Consider the following 20,506-nt stretch of genomic DNA (forward strand, 5'->3'; position numbering starts at 1 on the left):
TCTTTGCAGAATTCAATGAGGAGGAGGATTGGAACAAAGCTAGAATGAGTTGGCTGTGCCTGAAATTGGCTCTAGGCCCACCTACCATTGGGCTCCTTGCTTTCCACCTTGCCAATCCCAATGGGTACCAGGCATCAGTGACAAATGTGAATCCTTGGGGTCAGGAAGAAATGAACCTTCACAGTCTCATCTACTCCATGGCTGTGAATGGTCCACCTTTTTGATGTTTGACACCTTTTAAAACGTGTACCACAAAGTACTTTGTCATTGTTATCTTCTTCCTCTTCCTCCTCCTGCAAAGGTTTTTCCAATCATCTGGGGAACAAGGCTTCAACTTTGGGATGAACAACACAACATGTCACAGAAAAGTGATTTTATTACATCCTTAGGTTCCTGCTTTGGTCATTGACCGTTTAGGATCTGAGGTACAGTACAGTTTCATCTTATGTGTGGGTTTGGTTCCAAGCGTTCTGCTTATATACAAAAATGTGTATACAGAAACCTTGGAAAGACCCCTGTGGGTGCATCCCAGGGCTTCCAGAGCTGGCTCATAGAGAGAGCCTTGCTTCCCAAGTAAGGCAGAGAGTATACCTTGCCTACATTTAAGTTGCAGGATTTCAACGAGTGGCCTTCAGTCACGTATGGTTGATATCATGCAAGTTAAATGATTCAGGAAGGTTGTTGGTCTGATGCAGTAGAAATATATAAAAAAATAAAAAAATTGTCCAGTAGAAACTTAGGTAAAGGTAAAGGGACCCCGTGACCAACTCTGGGGTTGCGGCGCTCATCTCGCTTTATTGGCCGAGGGAGCCGGCGTACAGCTTCCGGGTCATGTGGCCAGCATGACTAAGCCGCTTCTGGCGAATCAGAGCAGCAAACGGAAATACCGTTTACCTTCCTGCCGGAGCGGTACCTATTTATCTACTTGCACTTTGACGTGCTTTTGAACTGCTAGGTTGGCAGGAGCAGGGACCAAGCAATGGGAGCTCACCCCGTCGCGGGGATTCGAACCGCCAACCTTCTGATCAGCAAGTCCTAGGCTCTGTGGTTTAACCTACAGCGCCACCCGCGTCCCTTAGTAGTACCTTAGAGTACCTTAAATTTGTACTTGGTATGAGTTTTATTCTGATATCAAGAACAAACTTAGTTGGTCTCTAAGGTGCTACTGGACAATTTTTTATATATATATTATTTTATTTTTTAATATTTCAAGTTAAATAAGCGTAAGGTGTGATCTTCCTGTATAATGTACGTGAACTGAAACATCAAAAGTCAAATGTATAAGGGGGGGCCAGGAAAATTCAGGAAAATGCAATAAGGCAAAAGGAAGAGAGAAACACACTGTGGAATGCAAAGATGAACAGCGGACATAATTGAATAGTGGATAGGTCTCTCTCATTCAGAGGACTGGTGAGTGGAAGGACTGGGCAGGATCCTAGAAAGCGACTGTTGCTCTCTCCTCTTCTCACTGAGAAGCTGGAGAATGGATGCAGTAATGACACAGTTCAGATAATCTTTGGAAGCCAAGGGAGACCATCATTTTGTGCTGGGGGGTATTATCTAGGGCAACAAGGCCATATACAGGGAAGCCAGCTGCATGGACACGCATGCCATGTGCCCTCTGCACCATAGATGAATAGCCCCTTTGGCGGTGGGATGGAAGGGTATAGCTGTGTGCACATGCGCCCCAAGATTCTGTGATGATCCAGCTGATAGGATGACCATTGGAGTCCAGGATGCAGGTACTGGGGAAACATCGCACCATGTTGGCCAAGTATTTCCGGCTGTGTTCACTGCCTCCATAGGGCCACGTTTCATTCAGCAGGTCAATGTGGGAGCTATTTAAGGAGGAAAAAGTGAAGCCTGGATCTAGCCTAGGAGAGCAGAAAGATAAGCAATGAGGAGGGAGCTGAACATGAATGCAGAAATTATCTTCTTGGCTCATCCTCAAAGTCTCCCTAGTTCAGCACTCCAGACAGATACCCTGGTAAAACCACTAGCAAGCTGGCATGAAAATGATGCTGATTCCATGTCGTTTGCCCTAACATCCAGCAGTTTGGACTAATGACCAATTGATACCTGTTAGAAGCAAACAATAATGCATCCCCCCAACTGATTTTGTGTGTGTGTGTGTGTGTGTGTGTGTGTGAATGGCAGATATCAGGGACTGTTTGATTAGTTGTGTTCCCCTTCCTTCAATCTCACCCCAGCAGAGCATGCCTCATCTAAGATGGTGCCTGTCACAAAAAGAACTGCTCATTCTGCTCTTAGGATGCCTTTTCTAAACTTGACCCCTGTTGCAAATCGCCTTTTGTGTGGCATTCCTCCTTCCTTTCTAGAGTGGGCAACGCCTTTGGTGCTTTGCTATCCCAACTACAAGAAGGAGTGAATGCCAGGTTTGTCCATAGGCAGAATCATAGAATTGTAGAGTTGGAAGGGACCCTGAAATGCAGGAATTTCAACTAAAGTATCCATGGCAGACTGCCATCCAACTTTGACTATGGAGATTCTCCTATTGGAAGCACACAGGTTAGCCAGTGCCTCAACCAGGAAGTAGGGAGCACAATGGACACTCACCGGGGCTGAGGCTGTTCATCTGGCTTGGCGTCCAGGTAGATGAAGTAGGGAATTGCAGTCAACTGGACTTTCTTGAGAACAACAGCATCTTTAGAGACCTCATGTATCCCATCATGGTTCCCTGTACAAAGCAGTAAAAAGTCAGAAAGAGAATGGTGCTGCTGGGTGACGCAACACATATATTGTTAGGTACACATATATTGAACTGCTATCACGTAGATGGTCATCCAAGGTATGTTGCTCTCTTTCTGCCCTTGGACAGTGAAAAGTTCTATTGTCCTTGTGGTGCTGTGAAGAAAATACGTGTGCAGTCTGTAGGGAAGAGCAAATCTGTCACTTTTAATTTCTCTCAATTTCTCAGTTCAGTTCTCTACATTTCATATCAACTTTCATTTAAAAAAAAATCCTCATGAGACTGGAGTGGGCTGTAGGAGGCGAGACAGCTTCTCAGATACCCAGATCCAGAAAAACCTGGAATCTAATTCATGTGTCCGCCTGCCACCCCATGTATTGTTTTGTATTTATTTTGCTCATGTTTCTCCATTACATTCACTTTTGTCACTTCCATTTCCTCATCAAATTTAGATTAAGTAACTAAACTGAGTCTCCTTATCTCATAACTCCTTCCTTAGAAAGAACAGCTTGTTACCACAGAGAGAAAAGGCTTGGTCCCAGTTGATGGCATCTGTGTCAAGCAACAGTCTCCTGTATGCATCAAGATCCCGATAAAATGCTGCATATATATTGTTAAAGGAATCCGAACTGTCAGAAACAGTCTAAAAGAGAGACATACAGTTTAACAGGTAAAGCTTTTCCAGATGTTGAGATGAAATGATGAAGTTTCACCTGCTCCCTTTGGCAGCTGTTAATGCCAAAGGTGTGCTCCTACACCAAAGCCAACATCCCCTTTCAGTTTGAGTCTGGCTTAGAGGAGGCCCTAGCACAGAACACCCAGCATTTCCTGCTGACATCCCACCAAGCACCTCCCACAAAATCAGAGGATCACAGAGCTGGAAGGGACCACGAGGATCATCTAGTTCAACCCCCTGCAATGCAGGAATCTCTTTGCCCGACCTGGGACTCCAAGCCATGACCCTGACATTAAGAGGCTCATGCTCTACCCATTGAGCTATCCTTTGCACAAAGGCTATTACCTCTCTCTGTGGACGAGTCAGGACCACCTTGAAATCTGGCCAAGAATCCACAATCACCTCATGGCCCACTGGGTTCCCACGGTTTATGTTCATGACTTCACCACAGACCTGTCAAAAGTCATAGGGTGTCAGAGTTGGTGCTGTAGTTGAAGGAGGCAGCCTGGGAGAAATGTGTGGGGTCTGGGGAGGCCATCTGTGGTGTGGTGTGTCAGGCTTGTATCTGCTGCATGCCTTGAGTGGGGTGTCCTGAGTGATGAACAGGGATAGAAGAATCAGTTGATTTTCTGTTTCTCTCAGTTTATCATTTTTCTCGTCTTAAGCTCAGTCCTCCACATTTCTACATCAGTTTGCATTTTAAAAAAATGAAAGTTCATTGGAATTTTTGTGTTAATTTCGCTTAATATGCATGATTATTACTAATTCACACATTTTTAGAATGCAATTTCCACAATACAATGTCATTTTACTTACATGTGCATTTTTATTGCACAGTTTACCCTCTCAGTTTTGTGAATGTTACTTGGCTGGAGAACTTCATAGCAAAATTAAGAGAAATGTAGATTTCAAAGGGCAGCTGAGTTTTGTCATGCATTGCTTCAGAATGTGCAAATTAGGTAAGTTCACCTATAAATGCAAACTGAATCACATTTCCTCCCTCTTTCGTTCACCCAATGAACTAATTGTAGGATTTCACATGGTCATTTCACATACTATATACACATTTCACACCAACTGTACCCTCAGTATGGAGCTGCAGCCAATATTAGCTCTCTGTGGAGTATATCTGTATGGTACCCTATTCAAGCACCTATTTATTGGATTTAAAAAATCTTCTCAGATTCCAAATTTGGATCTTTGGGAAGAAGCAAGAATCTGGTCCCATATTCCTAGCTAATAACCCAGAATACATGGCTCAAGATCACCTGAAGTGTCTGAGGGAGGCTTTTCTTCAGCAGTCCTTCCAGGATCTGCAACTTGGAAGAGCAGGATAGGATCAACATAGCTTGGGAGGCAGAGGTTGAAGCAGGTACCAGCAGAAACAGTGTGGGTTGTAAGCACCTGAGAGAGAAAGAGAGAGACTAGTTCTCTGTACCTCAGTGTAATCCCCAAACTGAGATGCCTTCTTTTTCACTGAAATGATGGACTTACTTAACCAACAATGGTGCAACAACTGAGTTTCTAAATGTAACAGGAATCCTTTCCTCAATAAATAGAGAATAAAACATTCTCTTATGAGCAACTGGTGTTCTACCACACTGCCATTTGCTCGCCTGTAGTCCTCCGTGTCTTCTTGTTGAGTGGTACAGTGTTACGGAAAAATCTAGGTGTGAGGATGCTTGTCAGGCAGAGCCTGCGGGTCCCTGCAGAATTAAGGGAGGAGTCCAGCCACCAACCAGAACAAATAGCTAAAGACCAAAGTTTATTGCGCAACAGGTTCAAAGAGGAATTTTGAACCCCGAGGATGGGGCGACAAGGACTTTTAAAAGTTTCTATCTTATCCCAGCATACAGTTCATTAAGCATCATCACTACATCATTGCTACATCAGAAAAGGGGAGGGTTATACATGATTAACATAGGAGGAATGTGTTGGGGCAACAGGCGGATACAGGATATGTATTGGGAAGTACTACAAAGCACGTACTACAAAGGGACAATAGAACTTTGATTTGCATAGCTTGCCACCTGGGCAAGTCTGGAGGAGTGCCTTTGCCCAGCAATTGACACCTATGAGTACCTTCCTGTGAGTTCATAACCCCCGCTTGAGGAATTATGGCCGGGACCGAATGGTTTCCAAGTCCTTGGCCAATGAAGTAAATTGACAGTGGAATGAAGGAAACTGGCAAAGGAGTTGATTTATATGATTTTTAAAGCTAGGTAACTTCCCTGAGCTGCCAGGTCTAAAGGATACATTTATGCATAACATTTGTAACATTTAACAACTTTAAAGATGTGCCCCATCCCCATAATTTCCGTAACTTACAGATTCTCTCAAGAGCCTCTGGTGTGCTGTCAAACTGCTCAGTCAGAGTCTCCTTCAGCAAGCTCTTTGTGTTGGCTGCTTTATTTCAACGAGCGGGGAGGGAATGTGTAAGTTTACCAGAATGAATGAACTATTAACAGCCATCTCCCTGATGTTCAGTGGTGCATCTACATACATTACCCTGGACTTAATGGACTATAGGCCTTTCCCTTTAGATGGCCATGTGATTTCAGTTGTGAAGCATATAATTAACATTGCTCTTCTCCCTCTGACTGCCATTTCATCCTTTACAACTGCTGTGTCAGAGCATTATGAGCACGCACAGTTCTGCATAATAAAAACACTTAAATTACAGTACCGTCCTGGCTACAGGAATAAACTTGAGCAGACATTGCTGTCAGAGAGGGGAGAGACAAGATGGCCACCGTGTAAGGTTCCTCCTTCCAGTTCTCTCCGACCTCTTCTCCCGATTTGGATCTTACAACCACTGGAGTAAGTTATTTATTTTAGTTTTGCATTTTGCCTGACAAGTAATTGCTGTACTTTCCACTGATGTGATGCCAGATTTTAATTAAGTCTGACGAAGGAGGATTGCTTTGGATTGATCTGGAGATGCTGCTGCAGAAATGGCGATAAGATAAGACGCTTCTGCTGGAGTTCATTTCGAACCCTCCCTGAAATTTGTGCTGCGGCTCCCAGCCTTTCAAGTTCTTGCTGAAGGTTACTCCAGGGTGTTGGAGCCCATGCCAGGAGTTCACATTGCCGATAATCTGTATAGCCTGCATCACAAATCAGCTTTAACGAGCAGATAACCGTATTCTTCGGCAGCTCCCGACACACTGGTTTTTTTGCCAGCTCACATTAGGTTGTATTTCTATTTTTATTACCTTTTAATACCTTTTAGCACTGCTATTTTAAAAGACTCATAACGATGGGCCAAGGCAAACGCCTAAGGGACTGTGACGAGGCTCTGCCCTCCCCAAGAGCCAAACAATCAAAAACCGACCCCCCTGTGTCTGGCAAATGGAGTGCCCCCACTGATCACTGCTATAGGGTGAAAACCCAGAACCGTTTTCACCCTCTAATGTCACCAGAAACAACGTCAACACCAGAGGAATTACCTTTACTTTTACCCCAGATTAAAGATGTGGATGGCAAGTCCGGAGGAAGAGGGAGTGTCCTACTGGGGGCGGTGCAGGACGCTGGAGCCGAGGACTGCGCAAGACAAGAACAACATGAACATCTCCACCTTGTGGTCAGAACCCTAAATTGCATATTCAAGAAGATTGATGTGCTATCCTCCCAGCTATGTAACCTTGAACATAAAATTGATAACCTCTGGCCAAAGCCTGAACCAACTGCAGTTACGGGGGAAATGAAGTGCCAGAGAACCTTACCCTCAATCAAAAAAGGAAGTGGGATCCCTAAATATAAACCAAATCCCGCACTGAAACACCAAGCCTTGTCTCTGCAACCTAAGAAAATCTGCCTAAATATCGGGGTAGGGTCAGCAAGGTGGCTCACTCTGGATGGGGTCAAAAAGCATATAAGCAATCTCCTAAACATAGAAATCACACAATGCGATCTCATTGCAGTATTACCTTTGAACCAGCATCTCAGGCAACAGAAAGTGATGCTTGAGTTCTACTCTCCAAGGATCCCCTCAGCTATCATCAGGCAGAAATCACTCTTGGCTAGATACGATATCATCCCAACAAGAGTTTTTATGGATAGCATGATTCATCCCCTCCTACTTGCCGGTTATGACACGGAGCGGACCCTGCCGGAGAGGCCGGGAGCACCTTGGGACATCGAGCCTCCTTTTCCGGAGGATATCCATCCATTTCGAAACTGGACTTACCCCACGTCCCCAAGAGCCTTAAAGGATCCCACTGGCGCAAGTAATTCTCTGACCCCACCGGAGGAAAGAGAGCTTTTAGCCACCTTTGGCGACCTTCCACCGAGGGAACAACAAGAAATAATTGATAGACTAGAGGCACTTAATCATCAGCTCATACACGTCCAGAAGAAGGGAAAAGCCCTGTCCACTGTTCAGGATAACCTTGCCAGCCTTTCGGAGTCGTGTTTTAAGGAAGTAGGAAGTCTTCCACATCTCAGTCCAGCTCCTAAAACCATGCCTCCCCCACTTGTGGGTAAATCCCACCGACGCACGGTAGAACCAGGTTTTGCCACACAAGCTGGCCTCTCATCCCAACTCTTGATAAATTTTGACTCGCCCCCTCAGAGTCCACCGCCGAAGAGTGTAACTCAGAGTGCCTCCCACCAAAACAATTCCTTACCATCTAATCCATCAATGCCGGAACTGGAGTCCTCATATTCCCCTGAGCGGCATAGACCCGTCATACAAACGGTACCTGCACGCCGAGCATCCCCGGCACCTTTGCTGGCAGCTGGTCAGGGGAGTGTTTCACCCACATCAAAAAATGGCCCGGACTTGACTGAAGATCCGGCCGGACATATAAACCAAATGGTTTCATCGGCGACCTTTAGACCTCGCGGTGGGGCAGTCTCAGCTAATCCCGTGGTGTTTCCCACCGAAGTGTCCGCCCTTGGGTTAGCTAGCGGGAGACCCGTTCTGTCACCCCAGTCAGAATACCTCAATACCAACTTCAAGACCAGGTCCCTCCAGCAGGGGCCTGCGATGCAAAGTAAAATAACTGACTTCTTTGCGGGGCCTGCCCTGCTCCCAAAGGACTCACATCCCTCCCTGAAATGACAGCGAATCGGACTCAACAGGAACTCCCCCCCTATCAGTCCTGAGCTGGAACATTGCGGGCTGGAGAGGGAAAAAACTTGACCCAGAATTCCTGGAGTTTATTAACCCATTCCATATCATCCTGTTCCAAGAATCGTGGGAAGTAGAGAAAATTGTCCTAAATGGCTTTGAGCTTCTAGAACTTCCTGCCTGTCCCTCCCTGAAAGGAGGCCGCCCTAAAGGGGGCCTAATAATAGGCATCTCTCTCAACCTTCATTCGAAATTTTCTCTAGTACAGGCCTTGCCCCCTTACGCCCTTACCGGGCTGATAGTGGGGGAAAAGATCTCACTCCTAGTCACAAATGTTTATCTGCCTCCTGGGGGTTCCTCTCTTGATCTGGGCTCTAAATGGGGCTCGCTAGAAGACCATTTGCTCTCATGTTATGTTAAGTTTCCCAACACCCCGGCCATAATAGGTGGCGACTTTAATGCCCGCACAGCAGCAAACTGGGATTCGCTGACCAAAGCCAAATGGTGGGTTACCCCAAACCTTGATAATTATGATCTGGAACACATCATGAGGAGAACCTCTAAAGACCACAGAGTAACTGAGGCTGGTGTACTCCTATATCAAATGGCCATCTGTTTAAATCTGGCCCCCTTAAATGGCGCATGTCTCCCTGATATTCCAGGGGATTTCACCCATCTGAGCGTTAAGTCAAACAGCGTCCTCGATTACCTGTTGGTCTCCAGGGATCTACTTAAGTGTATTTCCACCTTTAAGATTGAGAATGTACAATCCAGTGATCATCTCCCCCTGGTAGCCAAGCTTTCCCTGAACTGGCAGCCAGAGGCTGATAGACATGCGACCCAGATGGTAACCAACGCATCTTTCCAAATAAGAGGAATCAAATGGTCGGAGACCCAGGCTCAAAGGTATCAGGAATTCTTTCAAAAAGAAATCCTTGGGCCTCATTCCAACATAGGCCCTGTCCCAGACGAGCATAGCATAGTGCTGAATCGCTTCCACCATCATACGACTGTTCTTACGGCCTTCTTCAGGTTACCACCCAACAATTCAAATCGAAACGAGTATACTCACGGTGCCCCCTGGTACAATTCTCAATGCAAACAAGCAAGATAGCGCCTTCGTGCTATATATAATGTATATAAGACCTCCAATGCATCTACTCTGCCAGCTAGCTACGCACAAGCCAAGCAAGTTTATAAACGCATGCAAAAAATTGCCAAACGTGAGTGGCAACATAATCGTTGGCAGGCTTTGATTACTGCTTCAAAACCACACAGATCCAGGGAATTCTGGTCCTTGATTAATAGAAGGGTGAGGAAATACCCAAGGGCAGTCATTCCTGCACCGACATGGGAACTGTTCCTGAAGAAATGTTTCTCACAGGCAGATGCTCCCTCCGACCATCTGATGCACCTGTTTACCCACCTACCCATTTGGCCTCCCACCGATCCTGACGAAATAGTCAAGCTAATAGCTCAGCTGAAACCGGGCAAAGCCCCTGGGCCCGATCTGATCCCTGCCGAAGCCATCAAACTACACCCAAAATGGTGGGCTGGCATCTTGGCCAAAACCTTCAACGCAATCAACGCCTCTGGTCTCATCCCCAAAATATGGAAGGAGGCCATCATAGTACCAATTCATAAAAAAGGTTCTCCAATGGAGCCGGAAAATTACCGTAACATCAGCCTCCTTTCGATTATAGGGAAAATTTATGCCAGCTTTTTGCTGACTAAACTATTGCGATGGGTAGATGAGACTAACCAGATTGGCCACGAACAAGCAGGGTTCAGAACCAAACGTTCTACAACCGATCAGGCGATAGTGCTTTATCATCTGGCACGGAAGTACTCCTCCCCTCCTCGGGGCTACCTCTGTGCGGCCTTTTTAGATCTAAAGGCAGCCTTCGACAGCGTGCCGAGAAATATTCTCTGGGAAAAACTTGCGAAACAGGGCATTGATAGAAGACTCTTATGGCTTATAAGTCAACTCCACGAAGGTACCCTTGCCAGAGTGAGACTCACTCCTGCGGGCGACCTCACAAACCCGATACCAATAAACAAGGGAGTGCGCCAAGGTTGTATACTGGCTCCCTGCCTATTCAACCTATTCATCAGCGACATGCGAGCACCCCTAGTCAACTCATCTCCAAGTATACATGCGCCTAGACTAGCGGATTATCGTTGCCCACTCCTCTTATATGCGGATGACGCAGTAATTCTATCTTTTACACGTGTTGGACTAACCAGAGCTCTGAAGATCTTTGCCACTTATTGTCAACTCAACCAATTAACCATCAATTATGTCAAATCCAAGAATCTGATTTTCTCCAGAAGCCGGAGATTATATAAATGGAAGCTTGGTGGAGCAAAAATAGAGCAAGTCCTAAAATTTCAATACCTAGGAATTATTTTTCAATACAATCTGGGGTGGAAAGCTCAAATTCAACACCTACTTAATAAGGCCAAAACCCTGTCATATGCGCTCCTCCGATTTTTTTTCTCGGATGGAGCTTTGCATGTTCCCTCGGCCTTAAAGGTGTTCAAGGCAAAAGTGGTGGCTGTACTCGCTTATGCTGCCCCGCTTTGGGCCGTGTTGACAGATCTTGCTCCCCTTGAGACTCTGCAAAACCAATTCCTACGTCGGCTCCTAATGCTCCCTCTGTGCGTAAGCAACGCAGCCATGCGACTAGAATTGAAGATCGCATCCTTAGAAACTTGCCTGTGGAAGCATGCCTTCAATTACTGGTTATCATTGTGGCATAGATTACCAAACCATTACCTTGCCCAATGCCTATGGCGAGATGAATTCTCTAGCCTTTGGTCTAGCAGAATCCATGCCAAACTCTTGAGTTATGGAATCTCTCCCTCAGATTCCCTAAAATTAGATCAAAGCACAGCTCAAAGACTGATTCGCCAAAGACTGGATGACATCGACTTACAGCGAAATTACATGCTGGGGGGAGGTGTTTGTTCGCCCCAGAGCATTGGTATCACTTTAACTTACTGCGTTCCATCATACCTCTCCTCCCTTTCGACTGTTGCCCATAGACTGGCCTTCACCAAAGCGAGGTTTAACGTTTTTCCCTCCAATGCCCTGAGACATAGATTCTCAAAGGGCAAAGTCCCCGCCATGTGCGAATGTGACAAGGTGACGCCGGAGTCGCTCCAGCACATTATGTTCTCTTGCCCCCTGTTCAATGTGCTACGGGCAAACTTGCTGGGATCAATTATACAGAAACTAGTGGGTACCCCTCCAACATTCCACCTTGCCCAAATCTTGCAGGATAAGGATTCCCATACGACCCTGAAAGTGGCTAGGTTCCTGGCTGCGGTCCTTACCCAAAAGCGACGCCAAGGAGCACTACAAGCTAATTAAGGTGTAGGATGCCATTCCATCTTATAGTATTTTATTGTTATAGTGGCGTTATAGCGGCTGTTTATTTCTTTTTTCTTTTTTTTCTTTTTTTCTTTTTCCCCACGTGCACAAGCTGTTATTTATGCTTTATTTTCCTGTATGGGCCCATGGCCGTAATAAATAAATTGATTGATTGATTGCTGTCATGTTTAGGAACGCTGCTTTATCAGAGTCCCCCATCACATGGGGTATCCTACTCATATTAAAGTGAATGCAGGAATAAGCCCATGTAACTGCTACCTATATGGGTAGGATTGCCTAAGCAAAAACGTTTTAAGCAGGTCCCAGAAAGAGAACCATTATGGTGCCTCCTTAATGTCAATAGACAGGGAGTTCCAGTCAATAAATTAAAACACCAATGAATGAATATGTCAGCATCCAAAGAGATGGCATTTAAAACCTCTTATTTTGGCATATTGGCGTGGTTTCATGACTAGCAACAAATGGAAAAAAACAGACAAGCCTGCTACCAGGACAGAAAACATTTTATTCATTGGATATATATATTGCCTTCTTGCCAAGTTACCAAAGGTGGTTTACAACTTTAAAATATTAAACAAATTTATTTTACATCAAATATATAGTCGATTCAGGCCTACTGGGTGGTGACGGCCCAAACTGGAGCCAAAAGTTTTGCAGGGTTTTGCAATGCCCCATAAACAGAGCAATGGGCACTCAAACTCAGGGGTCACCCAAAAACCAAACATCGTCTGATTCGCTCTAAACAGGGGCCAAACTTTGAGAAAAAATTGGCAGCAGTGTTTTGCAGAGAAAACACTTCATTTTGCAGCACCCCACAAACGGAGCAATAGACACTCAAAATGGGGGTCATGGGTATTCACCCAAAAACCCAACGTCGTCTGATTCAGTCCAAACCCAGCACCAAAGTTTTTAATCAACAGGAATTGAGGTAGCATTTAAATGGAAAATAGAGTAAAGGGGAATGGTTCTTGAAAGGGTGTGATAATCTCCCTCTCTCCCATTCAGAGGACTGGTAAGTGAAAGGATTGAACAGGATCCTGGAAAACGACTGTTGCACTCTCCTCCTCTCACTGAGAAGCTGGAGAATGGATGCAGTAATGACACAGTTCAGATAATCTCTGGAAGCCAAGGGAGACCAGCAGTTTCTGCTGGGGGGTATTATCTAGGGCAACAAGGCCATATACAGGGAAGCCAGCTGCATGGACACGCCTGGCCTGTGCCCTCTGCACCATAGATGAGTAGCCCCTCCGGCGGTGGGATGGAAGGGTGTAGCCGTGTCTCAGTGTACCCAGAGATTCCATGATGATCCAGCTGATAGGATGACCATTGGAGTCCAAGATGCAGGTACTGGGGAAGAATTGCACCATGTTGGCCAGATATCTCCGGCTGTGTTCACTGCCCCCAAAGTGCCACGTTTCATCCAGCAGGTCAATGTGGGAGCCATTTAAGGAGGAAAAAGTGAAGCCTGGATCTAGCCTAGGAGAGCAGAAAGATGAGCAATGAGGAGAGAGCTGAACATAAGAAGGCAGAATTATCTTCCTGGCTCATCCTCAAAGTCTCCCTAGTTCAACAGTCTTAACAAAACCACCAGCAAGCTGGCATGAAAATGATACCGATTCCCTGTTGTTTGCCCTAACACCCAGTAGTTTAAACTAATGACCAATTAGTTGTTTAGTTTCATAGATAAAAAAGAACCCCATTAAAAGTGATTGAAAATGCATCCTATTAATCAAACACTATTATGTGGAAAAATAACAGATGGTGGGCACCAGTTTGGAAGTGATTCACACACACCCTTCAGCAGAGCATGCCTCTTCTAAGATGGTTCCTGTTACATGAAGAACTGCTCGCTCTGCTCTTGGGATTCCTTTTCTAAACTTGACCCCTGATGTAAACCTACTTTTGTGTGGTATTCTTCTTCCCTTCCTTGAGTAGGCAGTGCCACCCCCTTTGTTGCTGCCTTTGGTGCCTTGCTGTCCCAGCTACATGAAGGCAAACTAAGGAGTAAACGCCAGGATTGTCCATACGCATTTTGACTATGGAGATTCTCCTACTGAAGAACCACAGGTTAGCCAGTGCCTCAACCAAGAAAGAAGTAGGGAGCACAATGGACACTCACCGGGGCTCAGGCTGTTTATCTGGGTTGAGGTTCAGGTAGGTAAAGTAGGGGGTTGCAGTCAACTGGATTTCCTTGGCAGCGATAGCCTCTTTAGAGACCTCATATATCCCATCATGGTTCCCTATACAAAGCGGTATATGTCACTAAGAGAGTGGTATTGTCAGGTAGGACAAGAAATTTTTAGCTGCACATATACTGAACTGCCATCACTCAGGTCATCCAAGGTTCATTGCTCCCTTTCTGCCCTTGGACAATGAAAAGTCCCATTGTCCTTAGAGGCTATGGAAGGAATACATGTGCAGATGGTAAGGAAGGGTGAATCTATCAGTTTTGATTTCCCTCAGTTTCTTATTTTTTCAACCTTGTTCAATTCTCCACATTTGATGAAAATTCATCCACATTTTAAGGGCAAATTTCTTCTCTCACATAGACACAGATTGTTTTCACTAATATATGCATCTTAATGCACACTTTAGTATGTGCATCGCATTACTTGGCTGGAGAACTGCATCACAAAATACCCTATCACTTACTCTAAGTACAGTATTGCTAAAACCCATTACAGTGGTACCTCGGGTTAAGTACTTAATTCGTTCCGGATGTCCGTTCTTAACCTGAAACTGTTCTTAACCTGAAGCACCACTTTAGCTAATGGGGCTTCCTGCTGCCGCTGCGCCGCCGGAGTACGATTTCTGTTCTCATCCCGAAGCAAAGTTCTTAACCCGAGGTACTATTTCTGGGTTAGTGGAGTCTGTAACCTGAAGCGTATGTAACCCAAGGTACCACTGTATTGTTGTCTCTCTTTACTGTAGATATTTATTGACTGGTTTTCTTTTAAAATGTATTCTCAACTCTTTGAGGAGCTTCCTCCACAAAGTCTCCAATAAAAAACCAACTGCACTTGAATATTTAGCTATAAAAATGCAAAATACTGGACAAATAAAGGTGTAGAGAAACAGTATACTAAACATTATAGAGGTTATCAACACAGCATTAAGAAATAAAAATCAACCAGAATTTTAAAGAGCACAAATAGAATGGACTCATTCAGGAATGCTTGGGAGAAAACAAAAGTTTCAATAACCATCAAAAGCATATCAATGTTGGGACTTGCTTTGCTTTTAAGACGAGTAAACTTCAGAAAATTCTGGTACCACTATACTAGAAAGCCCATGCTGACATCACAGCATGCTTTACCACCAGATCTGTGTAGGGTTTATACACCACTAGTAAAACCTGGAATGTAGCTCATATGTTACTTCCCTAATGTATTGTTTTGTATTTTATTTTGCTCATATTTCTCTATTACATTCACTTCAGTCACTTCCTCATCAAATTCATATTAAGTAACTAAACCGTGTCTCCTCATCTCGTAACTCTTCCCTTAGAAATAACAGCCTGCTACCGCAGAGAGCAAAGGTTTGGTCCCAGTTGATGGCATCTGTGTCTAGCAACAGTTTCCGGTACACATCAAGATCCCGATAAAATGCTGCATATATGTTGCTCAGGAAATCCGCATTGTCTGAAACAGCCTAAAAGAGAGACATACAATTGAACAGGTAAACATTTTCCTGATGTTGAGATGAAATGATGAAGTTTCACCTGCTCCCTTTGGCAGCTGATAATGCCAAAGGTGTGCTCCTAGACCAAAGCCAACATCCCCTTTCAGTTTGAGCCTGGCTTAGAGGAGGCCCCAGCACAGTGTTTCCTGCTGACATCCCACAAAATGTATCTTGCAAAATCCCCAAGGGCTAGTACCTCTCTCTGTGGACGAGTCAGGACCGCCTTGAAATCTGGCCAAGAATCCACAATCACCTCGTGGCCCACTGGGTTCCCGCGGTTTATGTTCATGACTGCACAATAGACCTGTCAAGAGTCATATGATGTCAGAGTTGGTGCTGCAGTTGAAGGAGACTGCCTGGGAGAAATGTTTGGGGTCAGAGAGAGAATTAGTGGTTTGTGTCAGGCTTGTATCTGCTGCATGCCTTGATTGGGGTGTCCTGAGTGAACACTAGGGATAGGAAAATCTGTTGATTTTTCATTTCTCTCATTTCCCCCCATTTTTCCCATCTTCAGTCCACCTCATTTCCACATTAGTGTGGATTAAATAAAAAGTCCTCATAAATATTAATGGCACTTTTTGGTGTTAATTTCACCTAATATGCACGATTATAACTAATTTACATATTTTTAGAAAGCAATTTCTCCAATACAGTGCTTTTTTATGAATCCTTTACTATATGCATTTTGTGATTGTAACTTGGATGGAGACAATAGTGCCGGCAGTGGTTGCTACGCCACTGTGTGAAGAACAACATTGCAAGATTCAGAAAAACGTAGAATGTGTTTTGTCATGTATTGTTTCAGGAAGCGCAAATTAGGTCGTGCAAACTGAATTGAATTTCTCCCTCATCCCTAGTGAGGGCATTCTACCTCCCACCTGACAAACCAAGTGTAGGAATTGACAGGGCCATTTCAGACATCACACACTCAGTTCACATCAGCTGTGCCCTCTACAAGGAGCTGCGGCCAATCTTATCTCTCTGTGCAGTGTATCTGTATAATACCCATATTTTCAAGCACCTGTTTATTGACTTAAACAAACTTATCAGACTCCAAATGTGGATCTTTCAGAAGATGCAAGATTTTGTCAGGAATTTGGTCCCATATTCCTAGCTAATAATCCAGAATATATTGCTCAGGATCACCTGAAGTGTCTGAGGGAGGCTTTTCTTCAGCAGTCCCTCTAGGATCTGCAGCTTGGAAGAGCAGGATAGGATCAACATAGCGTGGGAGACTGATGCAGGTACCAGAAGAAACAGCACCTGAGAGAGAGAGAAAGAGAGAGACCACTTCTCTGTACCTCACTGTAAGCCCCATTCTGTAAAGCTTCCTATGTGACTGAAATTACAGATTTTTTAAAGCTCTAGGCTAACACAACTGAGCTTCTAATTGTAACAGGAATCCCTTCCCCTCCTTCCCGCTCAACAGACAGAGAAAAAATATATTCTCTTTTGAGCCGCTGATGATCTGTTACACTGTCACCTGCTCACCTGTGGTCCTGTTGAAAGTTACAGATTCTCTTATTAACTTCTGGTGCGTTGTCACATTGTCAACTGCTCACTTACGGTCCTCCATGAACCAAAGCAGCAACACAAACCTACTCACTCAATGTCTTGCCCACCCAGCTAGATCTTTGGACTGCTTTGTTTCAAGGTGGAGGGAATGTGCACATTTACTAGAATGAGTGAACCATTAACATACATCTTCCCAATATTCAGTGGTGCTTCTACGTATAGTTAGACTTTGGACTTAATGGACTAGACCCCTCTCTTTAGATGGCCATGTGATGTCTGTTGCGTAAAAGCACAATTAATATTTATCTCCCCCTTCCACTGCCATTTCACGTTTTCCAAATGCTGTGTCGGGGCAGGACATAAAGAAGAGTTTTCTACCCCTGATTAAAAATAAAATTGAATTATGACCATATGTAGTTCCACATGATGAAACCACTTAAATCACAGCACCGTCATAGCGACTGGAATAAAACTGAGCAGACACTCTGCATGTGATTAGGAACACTGCTATATTAGGGTCCCCAATCACATGAGGTGTCCTACTCATATTTAAGTGAATGCAAGAACAACCCAACACAGATCTTCCCTACTCAACACTGGGGAAGACATGGACTGATAGAGGAGCATGTGTCCATGGCTGTTGGGGATGAAGCTTGCATGTGCACCCTTGGTCTCCTTCCCCATCCACATATACACATATAACATTTTGCTGTTAATGGCTACTGAGCATGGTGGCTCGGTGTGTACTACTCTAGTAGCAGAAGCAGTATTCTTCTGAACACCAGTTGCTAGGGAACATGAGTGGGAAGAGTACTGGTACTCTGAACTCATGCCCTGCTTGTGGGCTTCTCATAGACATCTAGCTGGCCACTGTGAGAACTGGATACTGGACTAGATTTCTCTCTCTCTCTAATCCATTGGAACATCTTTTCTGTTCTTAAAGCCAAGTGTAAGAGTCCCAGTGTCTTTTTTGTTGGAAAAGTGATGGAAGTGCTTAAGGAGAAGACTTGTGTGAGAAAATAAACAAGAGTAGTTTTTTCCTGTGGAGGAAGTTGGGTTGAGGGAATCCAGATTGGGAGGTTTTGGAAATAGGTACATTAATTTTAGGAGGGTGTTCATTTTTGAACATGGCTATTTTGTCTGAGAGGGTGAAGTTGGTATTGTTCCATTTCCTCAAGTCAATTTCCCTTCCTATAATGGATTTTTGTATATTATTTTCACTAATATCTTCATTTATTCAGAGTTATATGCACTTTTGTAAACATTGGTTGGAAAACTTCATTGCAAAAATTTGGAAAAGGGTAAATTTCAAAGGACAGCTGTGTTTCAGTTCATCTTTGGTTTTGGAAGTGCAAAATGCAGTCTGAATCAATTTTCCCTCCATCCCTGATTCTGACCAACAGTGCTCAGTCAGTCCCCTATCTTTTTTTCTTTCCTTTTGGTGGAAGAAGTGGTGACTGAATCAATCTTATTTCGCAACATGTAAATAGGCCTGTTGCAAACTTCACCTGGAGGTGTTTCCCTATTAACTGACTATGGGCTCCAATTCACATCCAGAATTTAGTATGTGTGAATTGTTTCTTAGGTAACATTTGACAAAGCCTGTGAATTGGATGAACCAGACACACCATTAATCTCCCCACAAGCTATATCAAAAGTTATTTCAGTCAAGGTTATTATGGTGAACTAGATGAAGTCAAAGTTGCTGGAGCAAACTGAATAAAGCTGGCAGTTCAAACTGAGTTGAGGAAGAATACAATCTCCTGCCCCCAGACTGCCTGGAGAGAGAGAGATTTGGAATCCTTGGGTACTCAGTGTTCTGGATAAATAGAAATAGTATTTGTCACATAGGGTTATCCAGAAGCGAGTAGCTCTTCACCACTTGCCCATAACTGCATCTGTAGCTTGATTCTCAGGGAGAATTAATAGGATGTTTCAAATAAGAGCCTGAGGAGAAGCAGAGGCTTTAGCTGCCGGGTGCCACTATCAATGCCCCAACCCCACATGAATTCATACTTCCTCTGAGGTGACCTGGAAGCCCACCCAGCCTCTCTCTCTTTTTTCCACAACAACCCTGTGAGGTACATTAAATTAAGAGACAGTAACGTGTCCAACTCTACTTAGCAAATGAATACAGTCAGTTCTCCTTTCTTTGGATGACTGCCCCCACTCTTGCACAAGTTAAAACCCAGTGCATTTACTGCAGCCATGATTAAAGAATAACTGAGCACTGGAGTCTTATCAATTAATATATATTTCATTAAATATTATATAATTTCATTTATTATATAACAAATTCTTATATTTCCTTATACTGCTCTTCCTTTAGCAAGTTCAGAGTAGCTTCCTTGGGGGAATCCCAGTGGTCTTACTTCCAGACACTGCTTTGATCCATCATTCCCATGCTCAGTTAGGTCCTTCTACAGCAATGAGAGAGAGAGAGAAAAGGTCCGTGTAGAAGAAATGCAGATAAATCCAGTAACAGTTATTCCCATTTATCCTATCCCCCTGTTTCCTTTCTCTGTGTTCATTTTCTTCTTCCTTCCTTCTGGCCGAGAACGTGCTGGCCTTGAAAGCTGAGAGCCGTGGGACAGACTCGTCTCCAGATGGATCATTTGCTTAAGTTGACCGTAAAATTGTGTCTGCTCCAGTGCCGCCATAGTGGCGCTGGAGGGAGCCTAGCCCATTCCAGCTGTTTGGCACGGTGGGTGGAGAGGGCATGCAGGATGCCAAGTTAGGACTCCCTAGAGGGTAGGCATGGTTCAAATGCCTCCCTTTCAGTCTGTGGCATAAATATTGCCTCTGAGAAGAGCAACTGAAGAGGAGTCCCTGCTGCTTTGACATCATTGCCGTTTGGAGAATTCCTTCATTCATATAGTGGACGTTGTTCTGTGGTGGGAGGCAAGAACTCTGGACAGAGGCCAAGGTCTACCAGCTGGTCTCCACTTGCAGTTCTGGCCCCATTTTGTCTGCAGTCTGCTCAGGGCTTCTCCTAGAAACAGCTTCTGCAAGTTGGATGGAAGAATAAATGCTTGTTTAGAGCACCAAGGTGGTCTAGCCCCAGTTAACATGGTAGTTGCTTTGTGCCAATTTGCTTTGCAAAACTAACCAGGATAAATAGTTCTTAAAGCCAGGCTTTATGTGGCATTCCATTCTGTTTATTTTTGAACTGTATGCGCCTTTAAAACTTGTTTGGTTTTGCAATGGATATTGGTGATAAAGTAAATTGATTAACTGCATAGTCCAGGAATGATTTACTACTGAACAGGGAGGCCAACGGGATTTTCTGGGGCCAGTATACTGTGTGGGGATTCAGCCCTCTGCTGCACATGCAAAAGAAGACACATATGTGAACACAATTTGCATATAGTGTATATCATATGCAGATTTGTACCCTTTTTTGCAGGTAGGTCTGAAACATATCAGGGATCACACAGAGAAATAAGAGGTCTG

At 44.4% G+C, this 20,506-nt stretch overlaps 4 protein-coding genes across 8 annotated transcripts in view; 1 reads left to right on the plus strand and 3 right to left on the minus strand.

Moving 5' to 3' along the window:
- The window catches only part of MAX (MYC associated factor X), a 703,696-nt gene that overhangs the window by 400,085 nt on the left and 283,105 nt on the right, over positions 1 to 20,506 (minus strand). The window lies entirely within an intron of this gene.
- On the minus strand, positions 1,187 to 5,795 carry LOC310679291 (glycine N-acyltransferase-like protein 3). Of its 4 annotated transcripts, none has more exons than XM_083444326.1 (6): positions 5,715 to 5,795; positions 4,655 to 4,790; positions 3,789 to 3,839; positions 3,227 to 3,353; positions 2,578 to 2,698; positions 1,187 to 1,874 (listed from the first exon to the last, which is right to left on the minus strand). In XM_083444326.1, the coding sequence occupies exons 2-6, from the start codon at positions 4,730 to 4,732 to the stop codon at positions 1,466 to 1,468; spliced, it is 786 nt and encodes a 261-aa protein (XP_083300452.1). In that variant the 5' UTR covers positions 4,733 to 4,790; positions 5,715 to 5,795; the 3' UTR covers positions 1,187 to 1,465. The 4 variants fall into 4 exon arrangements, with proteins under 4 accessions (XP_083300452.1, XP_083300451.1, XP_083300453.1 ...); XM_083444325.1 differs by having other exon boundaries at positions 3,732 to 3,839; XM_083444327.1 differs by lacking the exon at positions 3,789 to 3,839.
- Positions 12,690 to 17,418, minus strand: LOC310679369 (glycine N-acyltransferase-like protein 3). The gene is made up of 5 exons (XM_083444578.1): positions 16,685 to 17,418; positions 15,735 to 15,842; positions 15,382 to 15,508; positions 13,977 to 14,097; positions 12,690 to 13,333 (listed from the first exon to the last, which is right to left on the minus strand). Exons 1-5 carry the CDS (start codon positions 16,760 to 16,762, stop codon positions 12,925 to 12,927), a joined length of 843 nt encoding a protein of 280 aa, XP_083300704.1. The 5' UTR covers positions 16,763 to 17,418; the 3' UTR covers positions 12,690 to 12,924.
- Positions 15,408 to 20,506, plus strand: part of LOC310679327 (uncharacterized protein) — a gene marked incomplete at its 3' end in the record, with an annotated part of 36,632 nt that continues 31,533 nt past the window's right edge. The window contains exon 1 of one of the 2 annotated variants that reach the window (XM_083444483.1): positions 15,408 to 15,535. The remainder of the gene's footprint in view (positions 15,536 to 20,506) is intronic. The other variant, XM_083444484.1, reaches the window with a different exon arrangement.

Source organism: Podarcis tiliguerta (assembly GCF_965153285.1).
Source record: "Podarcis tiliguerta genome assembly, chromosome: 1".
NCBI classification, from domain to species: Eukaryota; Metazoa; Chordata; class Lepidosauria; order Squamata; family Lacertidae; genus Podarcis; species Podarcis tiliguerta.